The 24,788-nt window shown below is 51.5% G+C and overlaps 1 protein-coding gene across 2 annotated transcripts; it reads left to right on the top strand.

The window, feature by feature from the left end:
• Window positions 1-5,650: 5,650 nt before the first annotated feature.
• Window positions 5,651-10,114, top strand: ZNF764 (zinc finger protein 764). 2 transcript variants are annotated; one of them, XM_054454547.2, is made up of 3 exons: window positions 5,651-6,162; window positions 6,303-6,416; window positions 7,785-10,114. In XM_054454547.2, exons 1-3 carry the CDS (start codon window positions 5,658-5,660, stop codon window positions 8,696-8,698), a joined length of 1,533 nt encoding a protein of 510 aa, XP_054310522.2. In that variant the 5' UTR covers window positions 5,651-5,657; the 3' UTR covers window positions 8,699-10,114. The 2 variants fall into 2 exon arrangements, with proteins under 2 accessions (XP_054310522.2, XP_054310521.2); XM_054454546.2 differs by having other exon boundaries at window positions 5,653-6,162; window positions 7,782-10,114.
• Window positions 10,115-24,788: the final 14,674 nt, after the last annotated feature.

The following is a 24,788-nucleotide window of genomic DNA, read 5'->3' as shown; positions in this document are numbered from 1 at the left end:
CGTTTGTCACCCATCCTGGGCAATTTCACACACTTCCTAGATATCTGAACAACCCCCCATTACATGACCCCTAAACAACCCTCTTACTTATTTTTAGTACTTATCATAGTCTGTGATTTATATTTTTCTTCTTTACATTTATTTATTTATTTATTTTGAGATGGAGTTTCGCTCTTATTTCCCAGGCTGGAGTGCAATGGCACGATCTCGGCTCACAGCAACCTCCGCCTCCCAGATTCAAGTGATTCTCCTGTCTCAGCCTCCTGGGTGGCTAGGATTACAAGTGCATGCCACCATGCCCCGCTAATTTTTGTATTTTTCGTAGAGATGGGGTTTCATCATATTCCTCAAGGTGGTCTCAAACTCCTGACCTCAGGTGATCCACCAGCCTCGGCCTCCCAAAGTGCTGGGATTACAGGCATGACCTACCGTGCCTGGCCTTATTTATTATTATTGTTTTTTGAGATGGAGTTTCTCTCTGTGGCCCAGGCTGGAGTGCAGTGTGCAATCTCTGGTCACTGCAACCTCTACCTTCAAGCGATTCTCCTGCCTCAGTGTTCTGAGTAGCTGGTGCTACAGGCACGTGCCACCATGCCCATCTAATTTTTGTATTTTTAGTAGAGACAGGGTTTCATCATGTTGGCCAGGCTGGTCTCGAACTCCTGACCTCAAGTTATCTGCCTGCCTCAGCCTCTCAAAGTATATATTTTTTCTCTTTACATTTATATGGCAGTGTAGTAACCTAGCCTAAAATCCCACCTCTCTCTAGTTGCTAAGGTTTTGCCTTCAATAATTTGAGGCATTCCAGCCTGGCTTCTGGGGTCAGTGAGCCAAGATCACGCCATTGCACTCCGGCCTGGGGCACAAGAGCAAAACTCCCTCTCAAGAGTAGAGAGTAGAGGCCGGGTGCAGTGGCTCACGCCTGTAATCCCAGCACTCTGGGAGACCCAGGCGGGTGGATCCCCTGAGGTCAGGAGTTCGAGACCAGCTTCGCCAACATGGTGAAACCCCCCCTCTCTACTAAAGATACAAAAAATAAGCCGGGCGTGGTGGCAGGCGCCTGTATTCCCAGCTACTCAGGAGGCTGAGGCAGGAGAATCGCTTGAACCCGGGAGGCAGAGGTTGCAGTGAGCCGAGATTGCACCATTGTATTCCAGCCTGGGCAACAAGGGCGAAACTCCGTCTCAAAAAAAAAAAAAAAAAAAGAGAGAGTGTGTAGAGTGGAATAGAATAGAATAGAAAAAAATTAAAAAAGAACTAAAATAAAATAAAATAAAGACTCGGTGCCGGGCACGGTGGCTCACGCCTGTAATCCCAGCACTTTGGGAAGCCAAGGCGGGGGGATCACGAGGTCAGGAGATCGCGACCATCCTGGCCAACATGGTGAAACCCCGTCTCTACTAAAAATACAAAAATTAGCTGGGCGTGGTGGTGCGTGCCCGTAATCCCAGCTACTCGGGAGGCTGAAGCAGGAGAATCGCTTGAACCAGGGAGGCAGAAGTTGCAGTGAACGGAGATCGCTGCACTCTAACCTGGCGACAAAGTGAGACTCTGTCCCCCCCAAAAAAAAGACTCGGTCACTGAGTGGGCCTCCTCGAAGGGCCTCCTCTAAGGGACCGGGAAGGGGACGTCAGGCCCTCGGTCGAGAATCTTGGACCGGTTTCCCCTTCCCTGCAGTCTTTGCTGCCACCTGCCTGAACCCAGGTCAAAGCGGCCGCACCCATCTTAACTACGGGCAAGAGGCGCTGCCAAGGCCGCCTGGGAGGAACAGCAAGAGAAGACTTTTCCAGCAGGAACAAACCAGGTCAGCAACACCGGATCGATATTCAAGCTGTTCAATGCCTTTCTCTAAAATGAAGAGAAGCTGGACTGTCGCCAGCCATCTTTTCTTCTTCTTCTTTTTTTTTTTTTGAGACAAGAGTCTCACTCTGTCACCCAGGCTGGAGTGCAGTGGCACGACTTCAGCTCACTTCAACCTCTGGCTCCCGGGTTCAAGCGCGTCTCCTGCCTCAGCCTCCCAAGTAGCTGGAATTACAGGCGTGTGCCACCAAGCCCGGCTAGTTTTTGTATTTTTAGTAGAGGCGGGGTTTCACCATGTTGGTCAGGCTGGTCTTGAATTCCTCACCTCAAGTGATCCACCCGCCTCGGCCTCCCAAAGTGCTGGGATTACAGGCGTGAGCCACCGCACCCAGCCGCCAGCCACCTTTTCTAAGAGCGCTTTCATTTTTCTGGACTCCGGAACCACAGAGTTGCTCGCCGTCCTCTCTAGGCCCCACCCGAAGCTACTACCGGTCGTCGAGGCGTCCGTGGAACCTCCTGCACCCTACTCCCAGGGCAAATCCCCAGCGTCCCTCCAGGACCCGCGGAGCCACTGGCCACGCTCATGGCTCCAAGCCAATTAACCCGGGAAGGCGGAAGGGGAGGAGACTGGGAAAGAGTCTGCGGACCTAGAGCTCCGCGGAAACGGCCGACTGCCGCTTCCTGGCGCAGTGGGGGTGTCTGCGGTATGGGGATGTTCGCGTCCTGATCCAGGACGCGATGCCGCGACCTGCGGCCACCTAGACGCGCTCAGCGGCGCCCGCCCCACTCGGATCCCCGAAAAGGGAAAGAAGTGACTCTCCTCACTTATGCGGCAGGTTGACCCGTTTCCTGAGATTCCGACCAGATCACCCTCCCTGAAGTTCCCTCCAGGCTCCTCCACAGGGGCTCCCCCGGACCTCCTGTAAAACGTTCACAGCCTGGTATACTGATATATTCTGAGTTAAAAACAGAGAAATTGTAGTTTCAGAAGGAGCAATCCGACCTGTTTCTTCTGCATGGAGCATGCCAGAAACCTTACTCTGGGGGAGTATCCTTCTGTACCAGGGCAAGAAAACAGCCCTGAGAAGCCACAAGGGACCAGAATAAACATACGTAACAAAGTAATCTGTATCTTGCACCTGTCTGACAACCCCCCCCCATACATATTCTAGTTACTCACTGCCCTAACCAAATTTTCTTTGTCCTGTCATTTCTTTTATTCTTTTTTATTATTTTTATTTTTATTTATTTATTTTTTTTGAGACCGAGTCTTGCTCTGTTGCTCAGGCTGGAGTGCAGTGGCGTGATCTCGGCTCACTACAACCGATGCCTCCCGGGTTCAAGCTATTCTCCTGCCTCAGCCTCCCAAGTAGTTGGGATTACAGGCACGTGCCACCATGCCTGGCTCATTTTTGTATTTCAGTAGAGATGGGGTTTCACCATGTTGGCCAGGATGGTCTCGACCTCTTGACCTCGTGATCCGCCTACCTCGGCCTCCCAAAGTGCTGGGATTACAGGCATGAGCCACCGGGCCGGCCCTCTGTTTTTTTTTAAAAAACGAAGTCTCTCTCCCGCCCAGGCTGGAGTGTAGTGGTGCAATCTCGGCTCACTGCCACCTCTGCCTCCCAGGTTCAAGTGAGTCTCCTGCCTCAGCCTCCTGAGTAGCTGAGATTACAGGAACTCACCACCACCCCCAGCTAACTTTTTTAAAAAATTTTTAGTAAGGACGGGGTTTCCTGACCTCAAGTGATCTGCCCACCTCGGCCTCCCACAGTGCTGGGATTACAGGTGTGAGCCACCGCATCTGCCCACTGAAATTTTATTGTTCTTTGTCTAAAAAATATAAAAGCGCCTGGCTTTGGGCACTTTTTCTGACTTCCCTCTCTTGCGAAGATCCCCATGTAAATGTAAAACTAATACAATTGGTATAATTTTCTCGTTTGTCCACTGTCAATTCATTTGTTCTTATTTTACTTTAGTTTTTATTTATTTTTTATTTTTGAAGATAGGGTTAACTAACTTGCCCAGGCTGATCTCATATTCTTGGGCTCAAGGGATCCTCCTGCCTTTGCCTCCCAGTAGTTAGCATTACAGGCGATTCTCAATCTGGGCCTAGATTCAACTAAAGAGCCCACTAAGAGCTAAAAGGCGGTTGGTGGCAACTCTGACTCCCATACACAGTAAGGGAGGAGACCACCCCTCATATTGTCTGATGCCCAATTTCTGCCTCCAAAGAAAGAAGAAGTAAAAACTCAAAGGCAGAAATGGAATCCACAGGCAGACAGCCTGGCGCCACACCCTGGGCCTGGTAAAGATCGACCCCTGACCTAATCAGTTGTTATCTATAGATTACAGACATTGTATAGAAAAGCACTGTGAAAATCCCTGTCCTGTTCTGTTCTGTTCTAATTACCAGTGTATGCAGCTCCCAGTCACGTACCCCCTGCTTGCTCAATGGATCACGACCCTCTCACGGGGACCCCCTTAGAGTTGTGAGCCCTTAAAAGGGACAGGGATTGTTCACTCAGGGAGCTTGGTTTTTGAGACGTGAGTCTTGCCAATGCTCCCGGCCAAATAAAGCCCTTCCTTCTTTAACTTGATGTCTGAGGGGTTTTGTCTGCGGCTCGTCCTGCTACATTTCTTGGTTCCCTGACCCCCCTTCGAGTTGTGAGCCCTTAAAAGGAACAGGAATTGCTCACTCGGGGAGTCGGTTTTTGAGATGTGAGTCTTGCTGATGTTCCCGGCCGAATAAAGCCCTTCCTTCTTTAACTCGGTGTCTGAGGGGTTTTGTCTGCGGCTCGTCCTGCTACAACAGGACATGTATGAAGTCACGTGGAGCACAGACTAGGCCATCAGAAAGTGAGAGGGAGGTCTGGGGGAGAGTTGGTGACATTTACTGAGATGAAGACCCTAGGGGAAGCAGATTGGGGCAAGAAAGGGATGAGTTGGGTTTGAGCAGAGGAGCCTTGGGCCATCCGTCCAGGGGCAGGATGTGAGGGGAGCTGAGTGCCCGGCTGTAGCTAGAGGGAGACTGGCAATTGGGAGACGTCCTGTGCAGCACATGGGAGAGGCTCCTAGAAGAGAGGACCCTCTGACTTTCTCAACCTTACCCTACTCTCCCCACTGCCTCCACCATCCAGAAACTTCCAGAATTTCAGGCTCCAACAAGCCTATGATGGAGGAGGTTCTCCTGTATCCACTCCTTTTTCTTTCTTTCTTTCTTTTTTATTTGTGAGACGGAGTTTCACTCTGTCGCCCAGGCTGGAGTGCGGTGGGGCGATCTCGGCTCACTGCAAACTCCGCCTCCCGCGTTCAAGCGATACACCTGCCTCAGCCTCCCCAGTAGCTGGGATTACAGGTACATGCTACCACACCTGGCTGGGTTTTTTTTTTGTTTGTTTTTAGTGGAGACGGGGGTTTCACCATGTTGGTGAGGCTGGTCTCGAACTTCTGACCTCAGTTGTTCCGCCGGCCTCGGCCTCTCAAACTGCTGATTACAAGCGTGAGCCATTGCGCCACGCCCACTCCATTGGTTTTTTACACTCAACATTGGGAAGAGACTGCTGTTGCCCTGTTTCTGAGATAACAAGGACAAAACGAGAGAGTGATGAGCTGGAGCTCGATTATAAAACGGTTCAGAGACGAAAACTAACGCCTGAGTTCAGTAAGGCCGAGAGGCCAGCTCACTCCCGCCAGGCGCTCTTTTGTTCGTGCAAACCGGGGCGGGGCTCTCTGCTGCACCGCCTCTCCCGGCCGGGGCGGAGCTCTCTGCTGCACCGCCTTGCCGGGCCGGGGACTAAACATGCGCAGCTAGTTTTCAAGGCCGGCCTCTGTATTAGTCACCACGGCCATTTTGGATGAGGGTACGGAGAGAACGCGGACTGGAGATACCGGGGGCGTTGTCTTGGGCACCATTGCGTAGGGGCAAAGGTCGAGTACCCGCGCCGCCGCCATTTTTTATGAGGGCATATTCCATTTCTGATTATACACTCGCTGCCATAGGCACCGTTAGTTTCCATGCCCTCTTGTGCGCCCTCGGGGGCCCTAGTGACCTCCCTCCTTCCCTTGGGCCCAGGCCGGGGAGGCTTTCTCGGGCGCAGGAGGTTCCGCAGGCCCAGGCCAGGCCAGGGGAGGCAGCCGATCCGTCGTCGGGGTTGACAGTCCCCATGGCGCCGCCTCTGGCCCCGCTCCCTCCCCGGGACCCAAACGGGGCCGGACCCGAGTGGGGGGAGCCGGGGGCTGTGAGCTTCGCGGACGTGGCCGTGTACTTCTGCCGGGAGGAGTGGGGCTGCTTGCGGCCCGCGCAGAGGGCCCTGTACCGGGACGTGATGCGGGAGACCTACGGCCACCTGAGCGCGCTCGGTGAGAGCCCCACCTGCTGGCCTGAGCCCTGCGCCCCCACAGGCCCTGCCGCGCCTCTGGGAGCTGCGCGTGAAGTTGGGGGCCCCGGGGTCGGGCAGGCGGCCTCCCCGCAGCGTGGGGTTTGCGTTCTTCTCCCCTAGGAATCGGAGGCAACAAGCCAGCTCTCATCTCCTGGGTGGAGGAGGAGGCCGAACTGTGGGATCCGGCTGCCCAGGATCCGGAGGTGGCGAAATGTCAGACAGAAGCGGACCCAGGTGGAGTATCGGGTGCTCAGTCCCATGGGGACTTCTCTGTTCCTGTCCCATCCCGGTACCCTCTGCCACCTCCAGCTACCTGCTTAGCAGTTTCCTCTCTGAACTGCCTTCTCAACTGTGGCCCGGAGGCTGAGCCCCTGCGTGGCTCCCGGATGCAGCCTAGAAAGGAGCTGTGATGGGGGCTCTGGCCTTGCCATACCCGCCTCTGAGTCCTCACCTCTGCGTGGTCACTACACTCTGGGGGCTTTTTTTGGTGTTTTTGTTTTAGAGACAGGGTCTCGCTTTGTTGCCTAGGCTGAGTGCAGTGGCGGCATCATAGCTCACTGTAGCCTGGAACTCCCGGGCTTAAGCAGTCCTCCCGCCTGGGCCTCCAGAGTAGCTAAGACTGTACAGATGCTCGCCACGAAGCCTGGGTAATTTTTTTTTTTTTAGACAGAGTTTTACTCCGTTGTCCATGCTGGAGTGCAGTGGCGCCATCTCAGTTCACTGCAACCTCCCACTCCCAGGTTCAAGTAATTCTCCTGCCTCAACCTCCCAAGTAGCTGGGATTACAGGCGCCTGCCACCACGCCTGCTTAATTTTTTTTTTTTTTTTGTGACAGAGTCTCGCTCTGTCGCGCAGGCTGGAGTGCAGTGGCGCCATCTCAGTTCACTGCAACCTCCCACTCCCAGGTTCAAGTAATTCTCCTGCCTCAACCTCCCAAGTAGCTGGGATTACAGGCGCCTGCCACCACGCCTGCTTAATTTTTTTCTTTTTTGAGACAGAGTCTCGCTCTGTCGCGCAGGCTGGAGTGCAGTGGCGCCATCTCGGCTCAGTGCAAGCTCCGCCTCCTTGGTTCACGCCATTCTTCCGCCTCACCCTCCCCAGTAGCTGGGACTTACAGGCGCCAGCCACCACGCCCGGCTAATTTTGTTTTTGTATTTTTAGTAGAGACGGGGTTTCACCATGTTAGCCAGGCTGGTCTCGATCTCCTGACTTTGTGATCCGCCCGCCTCGGCCTCCCAAAGTACTGGCATTACAGGCGTGAGCCACCGCGCCCAGCCAATTTTTTGTATTTTTAGTAGAGACAGGGTTTTACTATGTCGCCCAGGCTGGTCTTTAACTCCTGGGGCTAAGTGATCCGCCTGCCTCGGCCTTCCAAAGTGACCCACTGCGTCTGGCCTAATTGTTTTAAATTGTTTTAAGTTGTTATGGACTGTTCCCTCCCTCCCGGCTCTGTCTGGCTCTGCAGCCGAGGAACAGGTGTCACTCCTCCATCTCCCAGGAGCAGCCGGGGATCCAGCAGGCCTGTCCCTGTCCACGCGGGCTGTGGGATTCAATGACCAGGATGAGCCGAGCCTCAGTTCTCCCCTCTTTATCTCTCAGCAGATTCCAGAAACAAGGAAGAGGAAAGACAAAGGGAAGGGACGGGAGCCCTGGAGAAGCCCGACCCTATGGCCGCCGGGTCTCCTGGGCTGAAGGCTCCCCAAGCCCCCTCGGCCGGGCCCCCTTATGGTTGGAAGCAGCCGTCCAAGGCACCGCACCGGGGACGCCCCTCCCTCTGTGCCCACCCCCCTGTCCCCCGAGCAGACCAGCGTCACGGCTGCTACGTGTGCGGGAAGAGCTTCGCCTGGCGCTCCACACTGGTGGAGCACGTCTACAGCCACACTGGCGAGAAGCCCTTCCACTGCACTGACTGCGGCAAGGGCTTCGGCCACGCTTCCTCCCTGAGCAAACACCGGGCCATCCATCGTGGGGAGCGGCCCCACCGCTGTCCGGAGTGTGGCCGGGCCTTCACGCAGCGTTCGGCGCTGACTTCGCACCTGCGCGTCCACACCGGCGAGAAACCCTATGGCTGTGCCGACTGTGGCCGCCGCTTCAGCCAGAGCTCTGCCCTCTACCAGCACCGGCGCGTGCACAGCGGCGAGACCCCCTTCCCCTGCCCGGACTGCGGCCGCGCCTTCGCGTACCCCTCGGACCTGCGGCGCCACGTGCGCACCCACACCGGCGAGAAGCCCTACCCGTGCCCGGACTGCGGGCGCTGCTTCCGGCAGAGCTCGGAGATGGCAGCCCACAGGCGCACCCACAGCGGCGAGAAGCCCTACCCCTGCCCGCAGTGCGGCCGCCGCTTCGGCCAGAAGTCAGCCGTGGCCAAACACCAATGGGTTCATCGGCCCGGGGCCGGGGGCCACAGGGGCCGGGTCGCCGGGCGTCTGTCTGTGACCCTGACCCCTGGCCGCGGAGACCTGGACCCGCCCGTGGGCTTCCAGCTGTACCCGGAGATATTCCAGGAGTGTGGGTGACGGCCTTAAAAGTGACCATCTAGACATTACGGGAGGCCCGAGATGGGCTCAGGGGCCCGAACCTCTGCGGCGGCCTGCAGGGAGGTCCCAGAATCTACGGCAAGAACTGGCCCTGGGGTGCGGACAGTCTGATCTTGGGCCCTCAGCAGCCTCCTATGCCAGCACCTTGCTCCCCACTGCCCAGGGCTCTCCAAGGCCCCCTTTACTGAGGCAGGGCTGAGTTGAGAACTCGCAGACCTACATAAGGGGAACCAAAAGCTGTTTCTCAGCCCAGAGGTGCTAAGAGGACTGAGGTAGAGGAGAACCTTGTTTTACCCATTGTCTTTTTAAATTTTTTATCATTATTTTTTATTCTTGTGACCCTCCCAGAACACAATACTCATTGTCTTTTTATTTATTTATTTACTTTTGAGACAGCTTGCTGCCCTGTCACCCAGGCTGGAGTGCAGTGGTGTGAACAGGGCTAACTGCAGCCTCAACCTGCTGTGCTCAAGGAATCCTCTCCCCTCAGCCTTCCAAATATCTGAGACTACAGGCAGGCAACACTACGCCCAGCTAATTTTTAAATTTTACGTAGAGATGAGGTTCTTACTGTTGGCCAGGCTGGTCTCAAAATCCTTGGCTGAAGCGATCCTGTCGTCTCGGCTTCCGCAAGTGCTGGGATTACAGGCGTGAGCCACCACCATGCCTGGCTTCCATTGTCTTTTTTGTGTGTGTGTGATGGGGTTTTGCTCTTGTTGCCCAGGCTGGAGTGCAATAGCGCAATCTCAGCTCACTGCAACTTCTGCCTCCAGAGTTCAAGCAATTCTGCCTCAGCCGCCCAAGTAGCTGGGACTACAGGCACCCACCACCTCCATTGTCTTTTTACTGCCCAAGTTAAAATCCTGTGACTCTACTGGATCTGGCCTGCAGTTGCCATATTTATTCATCTGAGCCCAGGCAGTATTTTTAAGTGATATGAGTTAGTGAAGATTGAAAAGGATATTTTGCAACCAAATACAGGTTTTCTGGTGTCTTTTGAAAAATCCAAAGATTTGGCAACTCGACCTAGGCTCCCACAAAACCACAGTTGTTGGGAGCTGAGCCGGAGCCAGAACTCACCGTTCACTGTGGCCCGGCCACCCATCCCCACCACTCCCATTGGCTCCTGACCAAGCACCACGTGCCATTCATCATGGCTTGCTTTTAGTGTTTTTGGTGTTTATCTTAAAGTACAGCGAAGAAGAAAGGGAAGTATTTCTTAGACCCATGTCTCTGTCCAAACAGGCCTTTCCATCTGGCATTTCCCGCTCATTTATATGACTTGCTGAGTTCCTATGGTCATTTGAGTTTGCAAACAGTGCTCTGTAGCACTCAGGTTTTCTGGAGTTGGAGAGAAAGGATGGCAGGAGAGAAGTAAAAGTTGACTTTATTTTAGATCTTTGCTTGTATTGCATTTTATGGTTTACAAAGTACTGTCTCTTCCATTGACTCATTTCACCTTCATAAGTGCTGAGAGAAACCCCTTGGTTGAAGAGGACAGCCTGGTCAGGAAGAGGCAGTCAGGACTGCCTTTCATCCCAAACCAAGGGGTGTGTCCGCCATCAGCCAACAGGCAATTCCTGTTTTTGAATGGGAAGGTTTTGAGAGCTCCCTCCAGTCTTTAGGCCTCCCTGAGACAGCCACATGCCTCAGGCCTTCTTAGCCCTCCTAGACCCTGCCAGGAGGACCTCATCACAGTTTTGAACTGGAAGAGATCTTCACTTTCCTAGGCTTTTACAGTTGGAGACACTGAGGCCAAGGAGGGCTAAGCAGCCTGTCCAGGGTCACACAGAGACCCCAGGGTTCTTAGCTGACTGCTGACTTTACCCATCACTCCTGAGGCCTTCACTGGTATCTCAGCCAGGGTTCTGCAGGCATCTGCCCCTCCCTGTGATAACACCCAGCCCTGACCTGGACGGGGTCAGACTAGCCCAGCATCAGTGAAGCCCACGTACCAGATGAGTTCTGACAAAGTGGCCATGTGACAGACCAGGTCAACTCAGAATCCAGGCAACGAGAAGAGTCCCAAGGCACACAGACCTTGCATTTTTCCTCTGTACCATCATGGGCTGAGTGGGGTAGGCCAGAAACACCTGGTGTTAGATTTGTAGCCAGGGGCGACTACCCATCTGTATCCCCAAGCTCTGCACAGAATCCCCATCCCCATTATCCATCTACCACTAATTCCTTTGTGGGCAGAGTCTAGCCATGGGCAGCCCCTGCCCTGCTCCTGGTTAGAACAACATCTCCCTGAGGAGAGCAAGGGCCTGTGACCTCTGCTGGCCTATGCGGCCTCGCCTGTCATCCAGCTCAGCCCTGTGTCTGGCCTACCCAGGAAGGAAGAAACCAGATTTATCAACCTGGAAGGAGGTAGAAGTTTTGGAGAAAAGACACTTCCGGTGTCAAGTGAAGTAATGAACTGACTTTATTCCAACCTCATCTCCAATCCGACCCCACCAAAGTCTCTCTCTCCTTCAGCTTTTCTGGGGCGGGTTGACTCGTGTGCCACCTTATCACAGGGGCATATTGGGGTCAGAAGAGGAACCCTGGCAGTAGAAGATACCTTTGTACCAGGTTTTTTTTTTTAATTTTTTGTTTTTGAGATGGAGTCTCTCTCTGATGCCCAGGCTGGAGTGCAGTGGCACGATCTCGGCTCACTGCAACCTCTGCCTCCTGGGTTCAAGTGATTCTCCTGTCTTAGCCTCCCGAGTAGCTGGGGTTACAGGCGTGCGCCACCACACCTGACTAATTTTTGTATTTTTAGTAGAGACTGGGTTTCATCATGTTGGCCAGGCTGGTCTTGAACTCCTGACCCCAAGTGATCTGCCCGCCTTGACCTCCCAAAGTGCTAGGATTACAGGCATGAGCCACTGCACCCGGCTGTTTTTTGTATTTTTAGTAGAGATGGGGTTTCACCATGTTGGTCAGGCTGGTCTCCATTTCCTGACCTCACGTGATCCGCCCACCTCAACCTTCCAAAGTGCTGGCATTACAGGCATAAGCCACTGCGCCCGGCTTTTGTACCAGGTTTTAATTCCCAGTGTACAACCCAGTTCCCTCCCCTAACCCTCAGCACAGCCTCCGGGAGGCCCAGCTTCCAACACCAGTTCTCAGCCCAGACTGACAGCCAGATCTTGGCCCTCAGCTTGCCACTTAAAGGTGCTATGATTATTATCTAGAGATCTCTGAGTGCTTTGAAGTTTGTAAACCTTATTTAGGGCCTAGAAACCAGACCTGACTCCTCTGCTTCCTGCCCTCATGACCCAACTTTCCAGCATCTCATCAATTTTTTTTAGTGTCATGAAACCCTTCAGCCTCAGCCCCACCTCATTCTCAGCTCCTCATTTCTTTTTTTCTTTTTTTTTTTTGAGAAGGAGTTTCGCTCTTGTTGCCCAGGCTGGAGTGCAATGGCACGATCTTGGCTCACTGCATCCTCTGCCTGCTGGGTTCAAGCAATTCTCCTGCTTCAGCCTCCTGAGTAACTGGGATTACAGGCATGTGCCACCACGCCCGGCTAATTTTGTATTTTTTAGTAGAGACGGGATTTCTCCATGTTGGTCAGGCTGGTCTCGAACTCCCAACCTCAGGTGATCCGCCCTGAGCCTCAGCCTACCAAAGTGCTGGGATTACAGGCATTAGCCACTGCACCCAGCCAGCTCCTTGTTTCTTGGCACAGATATTTCTACCAGAGGTAGGGCTTCCTTTTCTCTCTGCTACCACAGGTCTTTGAGGGTCAGCCCCAGAAGCAATTGAAGCCAGGAAGGGGCTTTCCCAGGCTTCACTGTGCATTGAGGATATGCTTGTCTGCATCAACAGAATAAGCCACATCCAAGTGGCCAGCCAGAGTGAGAAATAAAGGCCATGGCCACATGCCCATCCCTCGTCTGTCCAGGCCATTTAAGGGTGGGAGACCGGGTGCAGTGGCTCATGCCTGTAATCCCAGCACTTTGGGAGGCCGAGGTGGGTGGATCACCTGAGGTCAGGAGTTCAAGACCAGCCTAGCCAACATGGTGAAATCCCGTCTCTATTGAAAATACAAAAATTAGCTGGGTGCGGTGGCGGGTGCCTATAATCCCAGCTACTCAGGAGGCTGAGGCATGAGAATTGCTTGAACCAGGGAGGTGGAGGTTGCAGTGAGCCAAGATTGAGCCATTGCACTCCAGCCTGGGTGACCAGAGTGAAACTCCGTCTTGGGCCAGGCACGTGGCTCACACCTGTAATTCCAGCACTTTGGGAGGCCAAGGCGGGCGGATCATGAGGTCAGGAGATCGAGACCATCCTGGCTAACATGGTGAAACCCCATTTCTACTAAAAATACAAAAAAATTAGCCGGGCGTGGTGGCAGGCACCTGTAGTCCCAGCTACTTGGGAGGCTGAGGCAGGAGAATGGCGTGAACCCAGGAAGCAGAGGTTGCAGTGAGCCGAGATTGCACCACTGCACTCCAGCCTGGATGACAGAGCAAGACTCTGTCTCAAAAAAAAAGAGTGAAACTCCATCTCAAAAAATAATAATAATAAAATAAGGCTAGGTGTTGATCTGAGCTTCAAGACCCCTAAAACTCCTTGGAATGTTTGTGTATGTGTGTATCTCTAGGAATAGGACATGCAAAGATGTATATGACCCAAAGAAGCTAATACTAGGCTAGTATTTTCAAATAAGGCCTCCCTGATGCAGAATCACTAGGTTATCTTTTATTATTGTTATCATTATTATTATTTTGAGACAGTCTGTCTGTGTCACCCAGGTTAGAATGCAGTGGTGTGATCTTAGCTCACTGCAGCCTTGAATTCCTGGGCTCAAGCCATCCTCCTGCCTCAGTCCTGCGTAGCTGGGACTACAAGTGTGCAACATTACACCTGGCTAATTAAAAAAAAATTTTTTTTAGAGAAAAGGTCTCACTATGTCACCCAGGCTGGTCTTTCTGTTGTTGTTATGGGTTTTTATTTTTGGAACTTGTCTCAGGAGCCCAGGCTGGTCTCAAATTCCTGACCTTGAGTGATCCTCCCATCTCAGCCTCCCAAAGTGCTGGGATTACAGGTGTGAACCACTGTGCCTGGCTGAGTGTCTTTTAAAAATGTAGGTTGCCAGGCGCAGTGGCTCATGCCTATAATCCCAGCACTTTGGGAGCCCAACGGGAGCAGATCACTTGAGCCCCAGAAGTTTAAGACCAGTCTGGGCAACATGGCGAAAACCCATCTTTACAACAATTAGCTAGGCGCGGTGGCTCACACATGTAATCTCAGCACATTGGGAGGCCGAGGTGGGTGGATCACGAGGTCAAGAGATCGAGACCAGCCTGGCCAACATAGTGAAACACCATTTCTACTAAAAACACAAAAATTAGCTGGGTGTGATTGCAGGCGCCTGTAGTCTCAGCTACTCGGGAGGCTGAGGCAGGAGAATCACTTGAACCCAGGAGGTGGAGGTTGCAGTGAGCCGAGATCACGCCACTGCACTCCAGCCTGGACGAGAGTGAGACTCCATCTCCAAAAAAAAAAAAAAAAAAAAAAGAGATAAAGGCATGCCAGGCAGTGACTCATGCCTGTAATCTCAGCACTTTGCTGAGTGACAGAAGAAGATTGACTGTCTCCAGAAAAAAACAGGCATGTTCAGAGAACAAAGATTCCATCCATTTAGCTGGAGCTAAGTGGGATCGTTTGCCTGCAGGGAAAGATGGGGGTTTCACTTTGAGAAGGTTGGTTTGCCATGGGCCTGGAAGGCCATGGGGGTACTGGCTATGAACACTTTTTTGAGACAGGGTCTCGCTCTGTCGCCCAGGCTGGAGTGTAGTGGCATGATCTGGGCTCACTGCAGCCTCAACCTCCTGGACTCAAGTGATCCTCCCACCTCAGCCTCCCAAGTACCTGGGACCACACGCACTTGCCACCATGCCCAGCTAATAGAGCCCATGCTTCTATCTTAATGAGCCTTTGTTCTAGCTATTCTGTTCTATATAGGCTACACTTGCAAATCAAATTCCTCTGTCAATGACCTTCAATGCTATCTCCAAGAAATTCCTCCAGGAGCCTGTCTGTCCCATGCTGGAAGGCTCAGAACTGCGCCTCTGTGTTTTTATCCTGGACAGAATCTGCCTAGAAGGTCTTCCCCAAACTCGTGTCAGCTGAATTCATACCTGGTATTTCTCTCCCCTAGCTTAGTGTAAACTTAGTGCAGGGACTTTATCTTGCCTCACCAATGTCTTCGCCACCCAAGAATAATGCTTGGCACACGAGAGGGGGCCAATATATTTTCATGAAATGAATGTAGACTTAGGATATGTGTCTATTTTTTGTATGTTTCCTGAGTGGTCAGTGTTCTTCCCCAGGATTCCCTGACTCCAAACCAGCCCTCCGTTAGGGACAAACTGCCCAAGAAACCTTCTTGGTGCTGTCCACCCATCCCCCAAGCCTCTTAACATTTCTAAGCCCTTACCTAGGCATCACGGTGAAGCCAGCAGACTTCACTTATCAGACCTTGCTGCAATAAGCAAACCCCAATTACAAACCACCCACACCGCACAGGGGGAGGTCGTGGGAAACATAAACAACCTTTATCTACACCATCCTGTAATAAACGTCACAAGGTAATATGTAGCAAAATTAACCAGCAAACAACCCCAGGATGCGGCCATACGAAAGAACTCCCCTCCCCAATATAAACTCCTCATTCTGTAAGCTTGGGACTGCTTCCTCTCTGACTGTTAAGGGAGCAGCCAGCAGGTTAATAAAAACTTGCCTGCCTAACTTTGGGTCTATTTTTGCTTTCTCTTGGCTGACCTTACATTCTGATGCCGAAACCCGGGAAGGGGATAGACTCTGGCCAGGACTCACTCTCTCTCTCTCTCTCTCTCTCTCTGTCTCCCTCCCTACTCCCTACCCTATCACCCCTCTTCTGGCCAATCTCCCCTTCCCTGAACCTGCCAAAGACCCAGAGAATCTCCTAGACTCTCCCATTGCTGGCGACTTCATCCACCACCTCCGCCAGGGTGAGTAAAAAGAGACTGTTGCCGTTCCCCGGAACCCTTGACCATCCATCTCTCCATTTCCAAAAGACCCAGTGCTGGGCCAAGGGCTTCCTCTGGCCTGTGAGCCTCTGGTTCCTCCATTTCAGGGACGCCTGACACGGCAGTTACCTCCTCTGTTCCGGACAAGTTCTGCAAGAAAAGGGACGCCCTCTCCCACCGTCCTTGTCACCAGCAGTCTCTTCTTCCTCTACTCCCACATTCTCCATTCTGCAATCTCAGTGCTCTCAGGCTCCATTCAGAGGTCCGTTCTTTTTTTTTTTTTTTTTTTTTGAGACAGAGTCTCGCTCTGTTGCCCATGCTGGAGTGCAGTGGTGTGATCTCGGCTCACTGCAAGCTCCGCTTCCTGGGTTCATGCCATTCTCCTGCCTCAGCCTCCCGAGTAGCTGGGACTACAGGTGCCCGCCACCACGCTTGGCTAATTTTTTGTATTTTTAGTAGAGACGGGGTTTCACCGTGTTAGCCAGGATGGTCTCGTTCTCCTGACCTCATGATCCGCCAGCCTCGGCCTCCCAAAGTGCTGAGATTACAGGCATGAGCCACCGCACCCAGCCCAGAGGTCCGTTCTAACAGGCTTATCTTTTACTGCAATATCACATGGCCTCAATACCAACTGGACAGTGGCTCCCAATGGCCCAAAAATAGCATTTTACAACTTTTGCCATCACAATGGGAAACGGTCTGAGATTCCTTATGTTCAGGTTTTCTTTAAGGGAGGAGACCACCCCTCATATTGTCTTATGCCCAATTTCTGCCTCCAAAGAAAGAAGAAGTAAAAGGCAGAAATGAAATCCACAAGCAGACAGCCCGGCGCCACACCCTGGGCCTGGTAGTTAAAGATCGACCCCTGACCTAATCTGTTATCTTATCTATAGATTACAGACATTGTATAGAAAAGCACTGTGAAAATCCCTGTCCTGTTCTGTTCCAATCTAATTACTGGTGCACGCAGCCCCCAGTCACGTACCCCCTGCTTGTTCAATCGATCACGACCCTCTCACGGGACCCTCTTAGAGTTGTGAGCCCTTAAAAGGGACAGGAATTGCTCACTTGGGGAGCTTGGTTGTTGGAGACATGAGTCTTGCTGAAGCTCCTGGCCGAATAAAGCCCTTCCTTCTTTAACTTGGTGTCTGAAGGGTTTTGTTTGCGGCTTGTCCTGCTACATCTTCACTCTCTGTAACTGCCCTTCCTTCTGTCAGTCTTGTTCTACTTTCCAAATCCTCCTCGTCCGCTCCAAACCTGACTTGCCTCCTATCCCCCTCCCCATAGCCCCAGCCGACGATTCCTCTTCCTTTGACCCCGCCAATTTTCCCCCTCCCCGACAGCATCATGATGCTCTACAGGAGCATCCTAATCCTCCACTGTATGTCCCCGTTCCGGCTCTACCCCTCTCACCCCGTCTCTCAAACCACCCCGCTTCTGACTCTGGGTCCTCTCCATCTCTGCCCCTCACCCGCTCTTGGGCCCAACATGTTCAGCAACCAGCTCCCTTACTTCCCCTTCAGGAAGTAGCAGGAGCTGAAAGTACTGTTAGAGTTCATGTTCCCTTCTCCCTCACTGATCTCTCTCTAATTAACAAAAGACTTGGTTCATTTCCAGAAGACCCTACCTCTTATATTAGGAAGTTTCAGTACCTTACCCAATCTTATGAACTAACCTAGCATAACCCCTACATTATCCTTTCTTCCACCCTCACCCCAGGAGACAGAGACCGTAACTGGACCCTAGCTCAGGCACTTGCTGATACCATTCATCACCAGGCTCCTGTCCAGCCTACTGGTGCAAAGGCAGTCTCCAACCAGGACCCCCCTAGGATTATCAAGACAGGGCCTCTGGACGCCACCATCGAGACCACATGATTGCATGTCTCCCTGCAGGACTCAAAAAGGATGCCTATAAAGCAGTAAACTATAAAAAACTTTCAGAAATCACCCAAGGTCCTAACGAAAACCCAGCGCTTTTTCTCTCTGATTTAACTGAAGCCATGAGAAAATATACCAACCCAGACCCAGCCAGCCCAAAAAGAACCACTATTTTAAACCTTCAGTTCATCTCCCAATATTTTAAACCTTCAGTTCATCTCCCAATCCACTCCCAATATTTGATGCAAGTTTCAGAAGCTTGACAACAGCCCTCAAACCCCACAATGAGACCTTCTTAATTTAGCTTTCAAAATCTTTAACAATCATAATGAGGAAAATAAAAGGCAAAAACAGGCAAAGTTTCAAATGCTTGCCTCTGCCATTAGAGGCCCTGCAGGCCCACGGGGCCGCAGCTCCACACAGAAGCCTCCTAACAATTCACCTCCACCTGGCACCTGTTCCAAGTATGGCAATAAAGGCCACTGGTCCAGACAATGCCCAAACCCAGAAAAGCCCACCAGGCTGTGCCCCCTCTATGGAGGACCCCACTGGAAGTCAGACTGTGAGTGGCCCCAGCAAGGACCAACCCCAACCCCTCCTGAGCCAGCCAAAACCTCCTACTCGGATTTCATTGGCCTTGCCACTGAAGACTTGACGGTGCCCTGGAATGAACGCCCCCAGCAACTACCATCTCTTCATTCAAGCCAAAAGTAACCCTAATGGTGGCAAGTAGGCCAGTATATATATATTTTTAATTAATACCGGGACAAACTACTCTGCTTTACCTAATTTTTCAGGACCCAACCAGTCCTCCCAGGTCTCTGTTGTAGGAATTGACGGACAAGTCGCCAAACCCCCAGCCACCCCTCCACTCTTCTGCTCCCTGCACGGCTTTTCCTTCACTCACTCTTCCTTAGTCCTGCCCTCATGTCCAACTCCACTCCTGGGCAGAGATATCCTTTTCAAACTCCACACTATTCTCCACCTCCATGGTAACCTACTTAGAAATTCAACTTTCCCCTGGGGCCTGGGCTATGACCCCAGCCCCAGCAGCATTAATAATCTACCCCCGCCCTCCTCCAAAAGAGAAATCCTTTTCTTCCTAGGGTTAGCAGGCTTCTTTAGAATATGGATTCCCAACTTTACCCTCCTAGCTCGCCCCCTCTGTAAAGTGGCCAAACGCCCTCTCAATGAACCCCTAAAACCCTCATATAACACACTCCCCAGCTTCCACAAACTCAAAACCGCTCTTGTCACTCCGCCAACTCTGTCCTTACCTAATATCTCCCAACCTTTCACTTTCTGTACTTCCAAAAACCGAGGAATAACCCTCAATGTCTTAGGACAACAGGAAAAAAATCCTCCTTCTTTTGCCCCTGTAACTTACCTCTCTAAACAACTAGATAACACAGTCCGGTGGCCAACCTGCCTTAAAGCACTAGCAGTGGTGGCCATTTTAGCTCTAAAAAGCAGGAAACTAACTTTCAGCCAGAATACCACCGTCCGCAGTCCTCACAATCTACAAGATCTCCTCTCCTCCTGAGCATTAGGCTCCCTTTCTCCTTCATGGATTCAATTACTCCATGCCCTCTTTTTTTTTTTTTTTTTTGAGATGGAGTTTCGCTCTTGCCTCAGTGTCTTGCGTAGCTGGGATTACAGGCGTGTGCCACCATGCCCAGCTAATTTTTGTATTTTTAGTAGAGACAGGGTTTCACTATGTTGGCCAGGCTGGTCCCAAACTCTAGACCTCAGGTGATCCACCCGCCTCAGCCTCCCAAAGTGCTAGGATTACAGGCGTCAACCACCGCGCCCAGCTTACTCCATGCCTTTTTTTATCGAAAATCCCAAATTCAGTCTTGTCAAAAGTGTTCCCCTCAACCCAGCATCCTTACTCCCTGTATCTTCTTCCCCTCCTACTCATTCTTGTACTAACATCCTAGATCACCTGCAGCCACACTTTCTAAACATTTCCTCCCAGCCTCTCACCAACCCCAATGACCAGCTATTTATAGATGGCTCCTCTTCCGTACCCACTGGCTCCCCCAAAATTGCTAGGTATGCGGTTGTTTCCCTTGACCGAGTAATTGAAGCTAAGCCCCTACCTCCAGGAACCTCCTCTGTCCCTCCTCTCCACAATATACAGTGCAATCCCTGCCTCAGCCTGTAACTGGACTTCCACCCAAGTAACCTGCCATCCCGAAATCCTCATTAACAGCCCCCTCGAACTCGACATGCAGGCATTAACAGAAATCTCCCCTCAGTTAGCTAACGAGTTGGGTCCAGCTGTTACAACCTTACATCCCTATTTATGCAACCTATCCCCCTACTGCAGCCATGATAAACCCATATTAGGAGCCATAACAACCCACAAAATCTTATCCTATCCAGCACCGCTGTGCATCCAACGACATCTACCCTCTGGCATTCCCCTCAGCCACCTGAATTCCAAACTGCAACTTTACCCTACAACTCAAACCTCCCACCAAACATACTACTCTCAAAGCCGCCAACAATAAAGACAGGCTTTGTTTCTCTAGCCTCCACCTCCTTAACAAAAATTAAGGGTACTGTAATGGCCAACACCTCCCCTGTTTATCCCTCTTCCCTTGACTCCCCTCTCCATGCACCATCCTTACCCTACACCCACCGCCCGGGACTGTCTCCTTATCCCAACATTCAACAACACTCCCACATGAATCTTAGTGGACACAAAACGCTTTCACTTACACTGGGAAAAAAAGAACCCAAAAGCCTCCCAGCCTAAACCAAAAATCCCTTTATAACCACTTACAGCAGCAGCCCTAGCCGGGACCCTAGGAGTATAAATGCATGAAAATAACAAAATGTATATCTTTTTAGCATACACAACCAGTTATGTCTACCAAACCAAGGCATACTTTTCCTATGCAGTACCTCAACTTATATTTGCCTCCCCTCTAACTGGACGGGCACCTGCACACTCTGGTTTTCCTCAGTCCAAAAATCAACATTGCCCCAGGAGACCAACCCCTACCAATCGCCGTTAATACCCCTATCTGACACCGCCGTGCTATACAACTCATACCTCTATTAGTAGACCTCGGAATAACTACAGGAGTTGGAACTGGGATTGCGGGATTAACCACCTCTGTTTCCTATTACCAATCCCTCTCCAAAGACCTCACAAATAGCTTGGAAAAAATAGCCAAATCCATTACAACTCTCCAATCACAAATAAATTATTTAGCAGCAATGGTTCTTCAAAACCACAGAGACTTAGACATACTCACAGCCGAAAAAGGAAGACTCTGCTTTTTTCTAGATGAAGTGTTGCTTTTATCTTAACCAATCTGGCTTAGTACAACATGCTGTAAAAAGACTAAAGGACCGAGCACAAAAAATTAAAGAAAACATCCCTTGATGGCCAGCATGGCCCTCCTGGTCTTTTTTTTTTTCTCCTTTATTATTATTATTATTATTATTATACTTTAAGTTTTAGGTACATGTGCACAATGTGCAGGTTAGTTACATATGTATACATGTGCCATGCTGGTGTGCTGCACCCATTAACTCGTCATTTAGCATTAGGTATATCTCCTAATGCTATCCCTCCCCCCTCCCCTCCTGGTCTTTTAATACCTAGTTTCCATAGTTAATGCCCCTCCTAGGCCCGGCCATAACCATTTTTCTTTTCCTAGCATTCGGCCCTTGTCTCCTACACCTTCTCACCCAGTTTTTACAGGACCGTATCAGAGCCTTCACCTATGCGACAATACAAGATATAATGCTGCTCCAGGAATACCAATGGCTCCAAAAACTGCAGTCCCTACCGTCCAGCCTTCCCCCACAACTGTTGCCCCTTCCCAGCAAGAAGCAGCCAGACAATGGCACCCCTCTTCTATTACCTATTAAAAGGCTGGAATGTTAGGGACAAACTGCCCAAGAAAGCTTCTTGGTGCTGCCCACCCTTCCCCCAAGCCTCTTTACATTTCTAAGCCCTTATCTAGATGCCGCGGTGAAGCCAGCAGACTTCACTTATCAGACCTTGCTGCAATAAGCAAACCCCAGTTACAAATCATCCACACCGCACAGGGGAAGTTGCGGGAAACATAAACAAACTTTACCTACACCCTCCTGTAATAAATGTCACAAGGTAATATACAGCAAAATTAACCAGCAAACAAACTCGGGATGCGGCCATACCAAAGAACTCCCTCAAACTCCCCTCCCCCATATAAACCCCTCATTCTGCAAGCTTGGGGCTGCTTCCTCTCTATTAGGGGAGCAGCTGGCAGGTTAATAAAAAGTTGCCTGCCTAACTTTAGGTCTATTTTTCCTTTCTCTCAGCTGACCTTACACCCTCATCTCCTGGGAGTAGGAGGAGGCCCAGCTGTGAGGTCAAAATGCCCAGGATCCCCAAGGAAGGAGGAAGCCTGAGAGAAAGGCAGAAAGGGGAGAAGAGGGGATGACGTCTCGGTCCCAGCTGGAAGAGGAATGTTTTGTTGAGGAAGGAACCCTATTTATATGTTCCTTGCTCCTGGTGTGACTCATTTTTGCTGACCTGAATTTATGACATTCCCTGGAGCCTGGGATCTTCACCTTCTCTTTCTCACTTTAAGGGAGGAGACCACCCCTCATATTGTCTTATGCCCAGTTTCTGCCTCCAAAGAAAGAAGAAGTAAAAACTAAAAGGCAGAAATGGAATCCACAGGCGGATAGCCCAGCTCCGCACCCTGGGCCTGGTAGTTGAAAATCAACCCCTGACCTAACTGCTTGTGTTATCTATAGATTGCCAGACATTGTATGGAAAAGCATTGTGAAAATCCCAGTCCTGTTCTGTTCCGTTCTGATTACCGGTGCATGCAGCCCCCAGTCACGTACCCACTGTTTGTTCAATCGATCACCACTCCCTTACGCAGATCCCCTTAGAGTTGTGAGCCCTTAAAAGGGACAGGAATTGCTCACTCCGGGAGCTCGGTTTTTAGAGACATGAGTTTGCCGATGTTGCCAGCTGAATAAAGCCCTTTCCTTTCACAACTTGGTGTCTGAGGGGTTCCTGTCTGCGGCTCGTCCTGCTACAATTTTTTTTTTTTGAGATGGAGTCTTGCTCTGTTGCCCAGGCTAGAGGGCAGTGGTGTGATGTCTGCTCACTGCAGCCTCCGCCTCCCAGGTTCAAGTGAGTCTCCTGCCTCAGCCTCCTGAGTAGCTGGGATTACAGGCACCTGCCACCACACCCAGCTAATTTTTAATTTTTTTTTAGTAGAGATGGGGTTTCACCATGTTGGCCAGGCTGGTAATGAACTCCTGACCTCAAGTGATCTGCCCCCCTCAGCCTCACAAAGTACTGGGGTTACAGGTGTGAGGCACTGCAACCTGACCGAGACTGGCTTCTTTTCTTTCTTTCTTTTTTTTTTGAGATTGCGTTTTGCTCTTGTTGCCCAGGCTAGAGTGCAATGGCGTGATCTCGGCTCACTGCAACCTCTGCCTCCTGGGTTCAAGTGATTCTCCTAACTCAGCCTCCTGAGTAGCTGGGATTACAGGCATGCGCCACCACGACTGGCTAATTTTGTATTTTTAGTAGGGATGGGGTTTCTCCATGTTGGTCAGGCTGGTCTCAAACTCCCGACCTCAGTTGATTGGCCCGCCTCAGCCTCCCAAAGTGCTGAGATTACAGGTGTGAGCCACTGTGCCCGGCCTTTATTTTATTTTTTTTTAAAGATAGAGTCTCACTCTGTCACCAAGGCTCGGGTGCAGTGGTGTGATCTCGGTTCACTGCAACCTCTGCCTCCCGGGTTTGCACCATTCTCCTGCTTCAGCATCTGGAGTAGCTGGGATTACAGGCATGCACCACCACACACAGCTAATTTTTGTATTTTTAGTAGAGATGGGGTTTCACCATGTTGGTCAGGCTGCTCTTGAACTCCTGATGTCAGGTGATCCACCCTCCTTGGCCTCCCAAAGTGCTGGGATTACAGGCATGAGGCACCGCGCCTGGCACTTAATTTGACTGGTGACATCCCGTGGGACTACAGTCAGGCTGCGCTATGAATCGGCCCATTCAGTGGCAGTGTGTGAATTCAAATTTAGGATGAAAAAAGTTCACCTTTCTGTCTCCAGGCCCCTAGGCCCTGAAACAGCTGTCTATGTGGTTGATGGTGGCTCCTCTGGTTGGCCTTGAGGTGTATGGGAATGTCAGTGCCTGGTGAGTTCCTCAGTTGGCCAGCACTGTCTGGGAGTGGGGGATGAGGGTGGCTCCCAGGAGTACCCATCTGAATGCTGCTGTTGTGAAGGTTGATTCTGTCACCTGAATATGAGTAGGCCTTGGGGAGTTGACAGGGCCAGAGGCAAGTTTTGAATCAGCAGTTTCCCAATGGCCACTCAGAAAAATGACACATTTGGAAGGGACCAGCAGGAGTCTATTTGGGAGCTGTCATAAGCCCTTGGCGTCAGAAACACTGACCTGGTCTCTGAGCCTTTGGCCAAGGCTCCCTGTAGCCAGACCTTCCCCAAACCTGCAGTCTCTGCCCGGCCTCAACATCTGGCACTCACTCAGCACCTCATTCCTGTCCCCAGTGCAGCCACCCTTCGCCAGTACCTTCAGCCAGGCCCCAGGTACTCCGGGGAGTGACCCTTTGCCCACAGCTGGTACAGCACCCACTTCTCCCACAGCGAGGCCCACCCCTGCTTCCTGTTGCCCAGCGGGCCTGTGTTCCTTCACCTGTCCCCACTGATGGCAATGCTTGAGCCAGGGGCCCTTCAGTGGATCCACTGGCCTGGTGACATGGACCTCAGAGGCTGACCTCTAGGACTGTGAACTCTGCCCCTGGTTCTTTCCCAGGAGGGTCCAGACCCCCAAGGGAGTTTCCACGCCTCCCAGAGCTCTTCCAGACTGTGGGTGATGGGCACCACACTGAGGGGTGGGCACTGCAAGAGACAAAATGTCATTGCTTTTAAGAGAAGTTTTCAGTTTTCTCTTGTGTCCTTCAGAGGCCTGATCGCTTGGGAGACCTAGGGCTGGGACCACACCCCCTGGGCAACAATGAATCCTTATGCCCCTCCCAAACTTTTTGCCTCCTCTCCCCAGGGTGAGAAAATAGCCCTTAGAGGCCACCAGGGACCAGAATAAACACACTTAACAAAGTAATCCATATCTTCCACCTGTTTGATGCCCTCCCACCCACATAGATCTCCTCTTGAAAATTTTAC

Source organism: Pongo pygmaeus, chromosome 18, assembly GCF_028885625.2.
Source record: "Pongo pygmaeus isolate AG05252 chromosome 18, NHGRI_mPonPyg2-v2.0_pri, whole genome shotgun sequence".
NCBI classification, from domain to species: domain Eukaryota; kingdom Metazoa; phylum Chordata; class Mammalia; order Primates; family Hominidae; genus Pongo; species Pongo pygmaeus.
This window is presented reverse-complemented; position numbering and strand designations above follow the sequence as displayed.